We start from the raw sequence: 11,031 nt of genomic DNA, 5'->3' as shown, positions 1-11,031 counted from the left end.
TGACCTTGCACGGCCCCTCCAGCCACAGGAGAAGGGCTGATCGCACACCCAGGTCCCAGGGGTGCTGCCCCTGCTCCAGCACCAGTCCTGCCCCAGTCCCTACAGATCTGCCATCATCCCGCACATCCAGCTACCAGCAGCTTTTATTTTGCACCAAAACAAACACCAGATGCAACAACAGTCCCGGTTCCTGCTGGGGTAGGTTCCTGTGCCCGTGCTCACCTTGTCCCGCTACCACTTGCCAAGCAGCCAAGGCAGGGGCAGGGGGTCTGGGTTCACCCCACAGCTCATGCACCACTGCAATGAGCTGGGCAGTGCTCAGCGAGCCCCCATCACCCTCGTGGAGCCTGTGGTGGGGGAGCAGCCGAGTGCTGATGGGCTGAAGCTGTGCACAGCTCATGGAGCAGGTCGGCTCCCTTCAACCTCCTGCCGGGGTGTCCCACGTGGGGACACAGCCAAGGGAGGAGCACAGGGATGGTGCCCATGTGAGGGGCAGGACCAGCCCCCCCCCGGCCCTGGGGGAGATGGGGAAGGCAGAGCTGGGAGCCCCTTGCTCCAGCAGCACAGGATGCTCCGAGGGAAGCCACGATGGGAGCAGGGAGCTAACGGGAGTCTGGGAGACCCCGGCCGTGGGGAGAAGCGGAGCCAGCCGCGGGCTGAGCACATCACACGGGTGCAGGCACTCAGCACCCACCAGCAAAAGCCCGCTGGTCCCGTGCCCACGTGGCTCTCGGCCGTCGCTGCCCCTTGCTGCTTTGCACCATCGCAGCCCGAGCGCAGCAGCACCCACCCCTCGTGGAAAAGGGTCCCACGCTCCGAGACAGCCCCAAGCCCAGGATCAATCCTGACCCAGGAAAGGTGCTGGTCCAGGGGTGGGAGCCCAAGCAGCACGGAGCGGGCAAGGCGAGAGGGGACAGAGGGAGCAGCGAAGGCAATGGGCACAGCGTGTGCGTTGGGCAGCTAAAGCAACTGGGCAGCTCTGGGGGCTCCTGAGCAAAGGGGGGACCCGTTTTTCCCCCCCTCGGGGACACCACAGAGGGACCAAACCGGGTGCCAGGCCAAGCAGCAGCAGTGCCAGCAAAGCACGGAGCTGCCGGGCACCGGGGCCAAGGCGGGACTCGGCGTTAAGGCGATGGTAAGGCTTCCTCGCGTGGGCAGGGACCTCTCTGAGGCCGTGGTCCTCTCGAGCGTCTCATGGTCCGGTCTCAGGTATGTCCAGGGTCTCCTTTAATCGGTGGCTGGGTCAGAGCCCCCTCTCCTCCCCCTGGCCACCATCAGGACCTGCCCTCGCCCCTGGCTGGGGCGGGGAAGGGGCGAGGGGGACGCGAGGGCTGTGGATGCAGCAAGGACAAAACAGCTCAGGGTCTCACGGGCCGGAGATGCTATTTGGAGATCTGCAGGGCTGTGACCACCGGCTTCATCTTGAAGTACTGTTTAAACCTTAGCTTTGCATATCTGCCGAGAGAGGAGAGAGGGGGACGCAGACGTGAGACCCTCGTGCCCCGGCCCCGTGTCCCCTGGCCTCGGAGGATCCCTCCAGCACGGAGGGATCATTGGGATCCTCTTGCTCCGGTCATTTAACACTGAACTGCGCTGGGAGCAAATGCCCCCACAGCCGGGGGGACTCACCTTAAGAAGTTAAAGTCTATGGTAGAGTATTTATCCTGGATGAGGCCCCAGCACGCCCAGAGGAAATGGGATGCCTGCGACAGACAAAACACGGATCAGAAACGGGCACGGAGCATCCCTGCCTGCGGGACGAGCCGCTCGTGCCTCTCCTGGCTGGGTCCCAGGAGTCCCATGGCTGTGACGACAGGATGGCACACATGTGTATTTTTATAGGCTCCAGACGCTGGTCCCAGCCCAGGTGAGGGATGCCAGCAGGAAGGATGCTGAACAGCCACCCAACACGCTCAGGGTACCAGCCTCTGCGTTTGCAGCTGGGATGTCCCTCCTGGCAGCTCCAGCCAGGAAACCAGCCGAGATTTTGCCCTAAGTTTCCAGAAAATCGTCTCCGCCCACCCGTGGCATTTACCAAAGAGGATTTCTTCATGCTCAGCTGCACCCAGGGTCTGCCTGGCCATCAGAGACACGCTGTCCCCTGGCACATGTCGGAGGGACGGCGGGCGGGCAGCGCTATCTTTGACCTCGCAGTGCCTCCGAGGTGCAGCCAGGCTCTTTGGGGCAGCTCCTGCGCCAGGTAACCCCAAACCCCCAGGCTGGCACCCGCAGCCCCGTCCTCACCACCATGAAGCCCCAGCTCACCCCAGAGCGGAGGAAAACCAATCCCATGGGCAGCCCCCGGGATGCTCCTTCCCACCTCCACCACTCACCAACGAAAACTTGTTCACTTGCACGTAGAGAGCCTCCAGCTCCTCCTCGGCCACGCCGGCGCCTCCTCGCTCCCCCTGCGTGAGCTGCTTGTAGGCGTGCAGGTAGGAGCGCAGCCACTGCAGCTGGGTCTCCTTGCTGGGGTAGAGGCGATAATCCACCTCCTTCACGCCTGCGAGGGGAGCCGGGGTCAGAGATGCCCGAGGGGCCAAAGGGGAGGCTTCTCTGGGGCAAAGCGGTATGGCCATGGGGCTCTCCCCATGCGTGACCGAAATCCCTGCAGCAACGGGTGTGCACAAGCTGGGGATGAACCTGCTGATTTGAGGCACGCACCCAGCCCTCGCATGGTTCAGAGCTGGGCTCGTGCAGGCATCGCATGCCAGGCTGCCCCTCGCCATGGAGACCCTCCCTCGCCCATCCCAAGGAGGAGCTGCCCCATTTCCCACCACAGGACTGGGGATGCAACTGCCTCCTCCATCCCCAGGGACTGGGAGACCTCGGGGCAGCCGCTGCAACTGGGGGGGACCTTCGGTGGCGCGGAGAGGAGCCCGACTCACCCGCAAACTCGTTGAAGTGGTTTCCGATGTCGAAAGCCTGGTAGTTGTAGCCGGTGTACTCGTAGTCTATGAAGCGAACGCGCTCTGCGGAGGCAAAGGCAGGGCTGTGAGAGGGGCTGGAGGTGGAGCCGCCGGCCCCCGGGGAGGTGGGCGAGGGACAGACCCTCCGCCGGGCGTGCGAAGCTGCCACCACGGACCTTGCGTCCCGTCGTAGATGATGTTCTTGCAGAGCAGGTCGTTGTGGCAGAGCACGACGGGGGACCCCAGCTGGGACAGCGTCTCCTTCATCCAGGCCAGCTCGTGTTCAAGCACCTCCAGGCTGGGCACGTCCTGCTGGAGGCTGGGGAAGGGGATAGGGTGGGATCACTTCTGCTCCCGGGGAACCTCCCCTGGGGGCAGAGGGGCAGCGTCGCCCCTTGCTTCCCTCTGTGCGTGTTATAAACGAGCCCATCAGTGACAGAAAGCGAGGGCTAACGAGGCCATTTTTGGTGGGGAGGCCAGGTTTGGCTTGGGCATGCTGCGTGGTACCCAGGGCACTCGGCAGATGCCACGGTGCAGCCTCAGCCCTTCCCTTCTCCCCACTAACACCCGCATCCATCCCCCAGATTCACCCAACCAGCCCCCCCAGCACTCGCTCCCAAAGCACCCAACTAACCCCCAGGCGACGAGAGGGTTTTTTTGGCCTCTGCCAGGGCACGTACCCTCTCAGTAACCTCAGAAGTTCCAGTTCCAAGAAGAGAGCCAGTTAATGATTACCTAATTGGCTGCACGGAAGGCGCAGGCTTGGGTAAAGTCTGCCTGCAGTGGGGCGAGTGCGGAGAAAAGCCCCGTGTCCTGCCACTGCTGCTCAGGGAGCGGGTTAATTATTCGCTTGCTTCGGGTTCGTTCACCTCGGCCACCTCTTGGGGCTGCCCGCATCCTTCCCAGACACCCCGGCACTCACCTGGCGTGAACCCAGGCTCCCAGAAATGGGATGAACTGGTTTGAAGTGGGAACTGGCTGCGTTAACCTATACTGGGTTTCTAGCATCCCCTCCAACGTCAGCTCGACGTTGCTGCTCAGATGCCCACCGTAAGAAGGGCTTGAGCTTCAGCTTAGTCTAGGGAGGACTTAAAATACAGGCTGGATTTGCAGGGAGGAGGAGGAGGCAGGTTATCACAGCAGGTGGGAATCTCTGGCTCAGGCCAGATCCTGCCTGGGTGCTGTGCAGACACAACCCAGAGCTGTCTCTGCTCTAACACTGCTCCCAGACTGCAAAGGTGCTGAAGGGTGCGTGGAGATGCCTCCAGCCCACCTGCTCTTGGGGCTTGGCCACCAGTTTGCTGACGGATGGATGGTGATCCAGGAGTGGCCGCGTGGCCAGATCCAGCCCTGACACCATCCCCAGCCCCACTCACCAACCCCAGCGTCCCGCAGAGGCTTTACCTGCGAACCGGGGCTCTTCCCCCCGGTCCCGTACGGAGAAGACTTAGAGGTGGGTGGGCAGCGGATGCCCAAGCCAGAGCCTGGCTCTTTGGGATCCCTCTGCCTTTACCTGGGGTTGGATACCTTTGGGCTGAGATCCATCTTCACAAGGGTGAGGTATTTGTGCAGCTTCTGCCAGAGGATGGGCTTGGGGAGGCTCCCGTTGGCGTGGATGGCGTGTACCCGGGCCATCTCCTGGGCCACCAGCCTGGAAGGAAACACGGGTGCGTGGGTGAGAGGTGGCCGTGCAGCGGCATTCCCGGGAGGAGCACTCCTCAGAACCAGCTCTGAGACAGCTCCAGAAGGGCTCCCCAAAAGCTGTGTTTAAAAACACAGGGTCGGCACAGCTGAAACTCCCCTCCACTTTGGCTACGAGCCCCTGAAGCACTTCAAGACCCTGTCTGGGTCTTGACTCACCTCTCCAGGGCAAGTCCAGCTAAAAGCCGTGGTTCTCATGCAATCTCTATTCACCAAAAGCTGATGCTTTAAAAACACGGTGATAAACCTGGCTGCAGTTTGGCCCCGTCACCCCCCAGCACCACCCAGGATTGTGCACATCAGCACCAGTCTGGAGCAAAGGCGGCGAGGAGGAGAGCTGGAAACCTGGAGCAAACCCCTCGTGCCCGGAGAAGCACCAGTTCCCCCACCCCGTGGCTCCCCCCTAGACCCGCACACCGAGGCCGTGGGGGTCCTGCACACCTGAAGATGCGGGGGTCCCGTACGTGGTCGGGCCCCAGCGCGATGCCCGGCAGGAACTGGTAGCAGAGCCCGTTCTGGAAGGCGCAGTAGAGGTCGGGGGCGCAGCCGTGGGCGCGCAGCACCTGGAAGTTCCTCAGCTCCGTCTCCCGGTCCACGAACAGCTCCGTCTTCCTGCCGTAGACGCGGACCAGCACCGCGTCCGCCATGCCCTCATCCGTGTAGCAGGCCACGAGCTTGTTGGTGATGCCATCGGTGAAGAGCTGGAGGGGGAGAAGGGCGGCAGGGCCGATGCCTGTACGTCCCTGCCGTGCCACGGGCACGGGGGGAAGCCCCTTCCCACCAGCAGACCCCAGGGAGAAAGCAACAGGCAAATGAAAGCACGAAGCAGCAGTGCCCACGGCAGGCAGGAAAGCTCCCGGGGCAGGTGGCACGAGTTTGCAAGGCCTCGGGGCTCACGCACGAACTGGGGCTCTGCACGGGGCCACGGGCATGAGGCTTCGGCTGCACAAAGCTGGCGGTTTGGGTGGAAATCCTGCCCTTTGTCACCTGGGAGCTCAGGGATAGCTCGGGCCAGATGTGCTGCCAGCACGCTTGGCACCCGAGCAGCCCCAGGAATCGCTCCCAAAAAAATCTTTTGGCACAAAATGAAAAAAAAAAAACCCAGCAAACAACCCAGGGCAAACACCACCCACCCCATCTCCTCCTCCCAACGCTCCCCACGGAGCCGGGTCGCTGATAGGCAGGGACGTCTCTGCTGGGGACGTCTCGTGTCATCGCTCTGATGGCTCCTCACAGATGGAAAGAGAGTTTTGTTCTCCCATCACCCCGGCTTGGCCGCCCGCCCGCGCACATGCAGGGGCTGCCGCTGCCGCCTGCGCCGCGCTCCTCTCCCCATCCCGCCGCGAATTCGGTGCCCTCCGGTGCACCGAGGGGTTTGGGTCTCCATCGCCCCACGGGAGACCCCTGCCCCATGGTTCCCCGTGCAGGCAGGATGCTCAGTGCCGAGGCTCAGCACGCTGGGGTGCCGCTGCTCCACACGAGAGCGATTTCTTTATCCCCGTTGGGTCTGGGGAAGCCGGAGCAGGTGTGATGCTGGCGGAGCAGGACGGGGGTGAGGGCACGTGCTACGGCAGCAGCGGTGCTCGGGGGTGGGACAGCTAATTTTAGACATCCCACTCAGCAACTCACGCTCCTATATAGGGTGCCTATATATAGGGATCCCCATGCAGCCTCCCGAGGGAAACTCAAAGCACTGGAATGAGCCCCCCGAAGTCAGACGGCGCTGACACCCCTCGTTACACAGCTGGCTGGTGTCGGATTCGGGGTGTACACGGCCACCACGTCCCATCGGGCTGCTGCCCCTCGGCCGCAGCTGGCACAGGCTGAAGCCTCTCAAGCAGCCGAGCTGCTTTTCCCAGGGCAGATAATCCGTGTTTCCACCACGGTGCCGCGCTCGGCTCTCTCCTCTCCTCATCCTGCCAAGCCTTAGAGGCCAGAAATTCAGTGAGCAAAAGGCATTACAGCCCAGCCCTGCTGCAGGCATCACCCGGGGCCGGCCCCTCCATCAGCCCCACGCACACCGGCCGCAGGTGAACGGCTCCGTGTCGCGATGCTCAGCGCTGTGTCACCTGCAAAGCCCTCGCGCTGCTTTGTGTTGCTACTCAGCCCGATCAGCCCTTTCCAGCGGGTTTAATGGGATTACTGAGCCTTATCCCCCCGGAATTCCAGGCCACTCACTTTGGAGACTCACACGTGGTTTGTCAGCAACCTGCACGCACGCAGGCGGGGGCTCTCAGCAGCTCCTCCAGCTCCCGAGGAACGAGCACGGCTGCTTGGCAGATGCCCGGTGCCATTCCGCGTGGATCCAGAGCGCAGTCGGCTATCGGCGGGGCCACGGCGCTGCTACCAGCCCCGGTCCTTCCCTGCTGCGTTGTGTGACAGCAGGGAAGGGGGGAAAGTGAGCGTGACCCCACACCACGAGCCTCGCGGCAATTAAACGCAGAGCAAGACCCAAGCCCTGTGCAAAGACGCTGAAGCACAGCAGCTCCATCCGACACCCCGGTGCTGCGCCTGCCGTGAGATCCCCTCGGCATCCCCCAAGCACCGCCGCGTTGGCTGCCTCCCCGTGCAGGCTCCCCAGCCCCAGAGGTGGCCAGCAGCCCGGGGGCCAGCTGCAGCAGGGCACCTTGCTGCCAAAGTCGGGCTAAAAAAGTCCAGCCACGCCGGAGTCAGAATACAGAATACAACAAAACCTCGCAGGGGTTTGGCTCCACGTCGCTGCTGCTCTTCTTATCGCCAGATGAGGGATGGAGGAGTGCGTGCTTCCCTGATAGCGTGGCTGGCTGACTCACCGGTACCTTCTCGTACGGAGGGGCTTCTGCCCAGGGACAGAGCTTAAAGGATGAGGAGGGGGAGGCCAGGAAAGCAGCACACCCTGGAGCACAAGGGGCTGGAGACCCCAGGAAGCAGAGGGCAGGCAGGGGAGGCCGAGCACCCAGACCCTTCCTCCCCATCTCCCACACCCTGCCTCAAGCGCTGGGAGGTTTTTCCGTGTCGGCGGCGCAGGCTGGTACAGCCCCTGCGAGCAGCTGTGCACCGACACCGTGCAACGAGGTGCTGCGAGCCGGGCACGGCTCCAGCCCGCGGAGGAAAGCGAACAGGAACGCTAATAGGAACCAGCTGAGGAGCAGCGCACCGCTCCAATCCCCTCCCGAACAGCTCTTGCAACACCAGCAAGGGAAACGCAACTGGAGGTTTTTTTCCCCCGCTCCAACTCCTAAGGTTTTTTTGCCTTTTTTTTTTTTTAATTAAAAACACACGCACGCACACAGAAGCTGCTGTTGAACACTGACCCCCTCTGATGCCTGGAGAAAGCCTGGATACCAGAGCGCTGGGGTCCTTCCCAAACAGCCATCGCCACCAAGGGCTGTGCTCGGCGCTGCGCGGACCCTGAGACATTTCCTGCCCCTACAACTCCAGCTCCCGGCTTCCTGCCTATTGCCATCTACCCTTTCAGATGCATTTTCCTGTAGCTTCTCGTATTTAATTACACTTGGCTATTAATACATTTTTAATGACACTCCAGGCACGCAGGAAGTGTGTGCCTTCGGAGGACACACGTACACCCATATAGGTTTAAGCGCACCCATCTCCGCCACCTCCCCACTCCAGTGCCCATCGCCAGGAGCCCGGGGAGGGCACCGACACCACCAGCCTGTTTGCATCCCAGACCTGGCACCTCTGGGCAGAGGCGAGGATGGGGAAAGGGGCTCCCGTGGCAGGCAGGTGCCAGCCCTGGAGGACCCAGGGGTCCCAGCAAAGCTCTGCCAGCTGCGGGCAGCCAAGCCCCTTCCCGTGCCAGGAGCCCAGCGCTGAATCCCAGCTCCCACCCGAACCTGTGCTCAGCCCCCGCGACCTGGCAAAGGTGCCAGCCCACAAGTAACCCAAGCGAGAGCTGCTCCCATGGGCAGGGGCCCGGCAGCGCTGCTGTAAGCGCTGGGTGCAGGCAGGGGTGCAGCACCTGCACGAGAGACTCCCGGGGGGACCAGCAGTGCAGGCTGCCACCCTGGGAAGCCCCCCAGCCTTCACCCACCTGGGCAGCCTCCAGGGACCCTAGGGACACACTTGATTCACAGCCACCGCTCAGTGACCGCCCGAGGGGTCCCCAAAGCCTGCAGGGGGGTGGCATCAGACCTTCGCACACCTGATGGGCCCCGGTTACGCTCACAGAGCGGAGGGGAGGACTGGGGGTGAGGGGACGGGGTGTTGTACCCTCCTTGGCAGGCCCCATAGCCCCCCACAGTGGGTCCTACAGTCACCCTCACCTTATAGCCCCCCACCCAGAGTGAGATCTATAGCTGCCCCTGGGTGGGCCCTATAGCACCCCGGGGTGCACCCCACAGCCCCCCTCAGGCTGACCCTGTAGCCCCCCAGGGTGGGCCCTACAGCACCCCGGGGTGCACCCCACAGCCCCCCAGGGCAGGCTCTGCAGCCCCCTCGGACGAGCCTCCCGGGGGGGGCGCGGGCTGCAGCGGCCGGTCCCCGGGGGGCTCCGCGCCTGTTCCCCCCCCCGACCCCCGGCGGGGCGTACCTTGGTCTTCACCCTGGCCGGCTCCCAGCCGGGTCTCAGCTCCCGCACGATCCGCAGCGCCCCGGGCAGCACGTCGCCCTCATCCACCGCAATGCCGAGGTGGGGCACAGCGGGGGTCCCCCCCCCGCCGCCGCCCCGCTCCGGCCCCGGGCAGTCGGGGCAGCAGCCGGGCGCTCCGGCCATGCCCAGCTCCGCGCTGCCGGAGCCGCGGCCCATGTGCCGGGGGCTGCCGCGGGGCCGGCGGCCGCGGGGAGGAGCCGTTCGCCGTTGGGAAGCCATGAGTCACCGGCCGCCTCCCCCTCGCCGCCGCCCGCCTCCCGCGGCAGCGCCCGCCCGCCCCCCGCCCGCACGGCGAGGTCAGCGAGACCCGCACCGGCACCCGCACCGGGACCCCGCACCGGCACCCGCACCGGATCCGCACCGGGACCCCGCGCCGGGACCCCGCACCGGCATCCCGCACCAGGACCCCGCACCGAACCCGCACCGGACCCACACCGGGACCCTGCACCAGACCCGCGCCGGGAGCCCACACTGGGAGCCCGCACCGGGACTCCGCACCGGCACCCTGCACCGGACCCGCGCCGGGAGCCCCCACCGAACCCACACCAGGACCCCGCACCAAACCCGCACCAGGACACCCTCCCCACCCACCACACCCGCTGCCGGTGCCCTCTGCGTGGGTGCCTCCTCTCCCCCCCATCCCCAGAGCCCCCCAGCCATCCCAGGGGGGCTCCACACATCCCTTTGGGGTCCAGGATAAAAAGGATGGGGATGGAGCACATCCCACACATCCCACGCTGTGCTCTGGGCTCCAGGAGGGACGTGGCCTCTCTGCACCGGCCTCTCCATCTCACCCACCAAGCGCCGACCCCCGTAGCAGGAGGGGACGGGATTTCCAGGTGGGCTGGAGAGAGGTTTGATAGTTAAAGATAGAGCACGACTCGCCCCTTGGCACAGCCCCCCCGCAGCCCGCTGACACCGCTCCAGCCCCGCTTCATTATCAGAGGAAATAACAAGGGCACATGGCTCGGAGCGGAGAATGCCCCCTCCAAAGTTTACAGCTGGCTGCAGCTGAAACCAGCTCAATGGACCATGGAGACTTGGGGAAAATCATTTAAGGAAGGGGAAAAAAACAAAGCAGCCAGTTCCCTGTGTTGCTAAATATAGAGCGAGCTCTGTCAGTTTTAATAGGATGGTCATAATTGCTCCCGCTGCTTTGCTGGGCTGAGTGTGGCCTAATTGCTCGCCCGTACCAATCCCGAGCGTTACCACGGGGCAGCGGCGGGTGAGCGGTGCCTGGCAGCCGGAGGGCACAGCGGCCACCAGGAAATTGCCCGGGCGCAGGCGATTAGAGGTGTTAATAGGCTGGCTTAAGGGGCCCGCAAGCCACACCGCTGCAGCCTGGGCATTTTTCCCTCCCGCTGAAGAGAAGCAGAACTGGATCCACAAAACCCATCCTATTTTCAGAATCATAAGAACCATTTTGGTTGGAAAGGACCTTTAAGATCATCAAGCCCAACCGCTAACCCAGCACTGCCAAGCCCACCACTAACCCATGTCCCTCAGCACCACATCTACACGGCTTTTAAATCCCACCAGGGATGGGGACTCCACCACTGCCCTGGGCAGCCTGGTCCAATGCTTGATAATAACCCATTTTGGGTTATTTTAGGCCAGCCTGACTGTTTTCCAGCTGGGGACTATAGGCAGAAGCCATCATGGGAGTTTAAGTCACCTGGTGGTTTTTCAAGCTCACATCTGCTCGAGTCTTCTCCAGCTCCTTTGCGGTGTAGAACAGGACAGAGGAGGTTTAGTTATTTCCAAGGGAAGAGTTTCCCTGTGGTACGGAGGAAGGGGAGAAGCTTTCCAGCACCTCTGTACAGCCAGAAG

The 11,031-nt window shown here is 63.4% G+C and overlaps 1 protein-coding gene across 1 annotated transcript; it reads right to left on the bottom strand.

Moving 5' to 3' along the window:
* Positions 1 to 894: 894 nt before the first annotated feature.
* Positions 895 to 9,420, bottom strand: ETNK2 (ethanolamine kinase 2). Its single transcript, XM_068419395.1, has 8 exons — positions 9,142 to 9,420; positions 5,052 to 5,311; positions 4,423 to 4,560; positions 3,086 to 3,228; positions 2,889 to 2,972; positions 2,334 to 2,503; positions 1,630 to 1,703; positions 895 to 1,455 (listed from the first exon to the last, which is right to left on the bottom strand). The coding sequence occupies exons 1-8, from the start codon at positions 9,418 to 9,420 to the stop codon at positions 1,383 to 1,385; spliced, it is 1,221 nt and encodes a 406-aa protein (XP_068275496.1). The 3' UTR covers positions 895 to 1,382.
* Between the last annotated feature and the right edge of the window lie 1,611 nt (positions 9,421 to 11,031).

This window comes from Nyctibius grandis, chromosome 27, assembly GCF_013368605.1.
Source record: "Nyctibius grandis isolate bNycGra1 chromosome 27, bNycGra1.pri, whole genome shotgun sequence".
Lineage (NCBI taxonomy): Eukaryota > Metazoa > Chordata > Aves > Nyctibiiformes > Nyctibiidae > Nyctibius > Nyctibius grandis.
This window is presented reverse-complemented; position numbering and strand designations above follow the sequence as displayed.

Coding starts and splice junctions, on each gene's coding strand:
- ETNK2 (XM_068419395.1), bottom strand. CDS start 9,420: ATGGCTTCCCAACGGCGAACGGCTCCTCCCCGCGGCCGCCGGCCCCGC. Junction 3,229..4,422: donor CCAAAGGTATCCAACCCCAG/GTAAAGGCAGAG, acceptor CCCCTTCCCCAG/CCTCCAGCAGGACGTGCCCA. Junction 2,504..2,888: donor CCACTTCAACGAGTTTGCGG/GTGAGTCGGGCT, acceptor CTCCCCTCGCAG/GCGTGAAGGAGGTGGATTAT.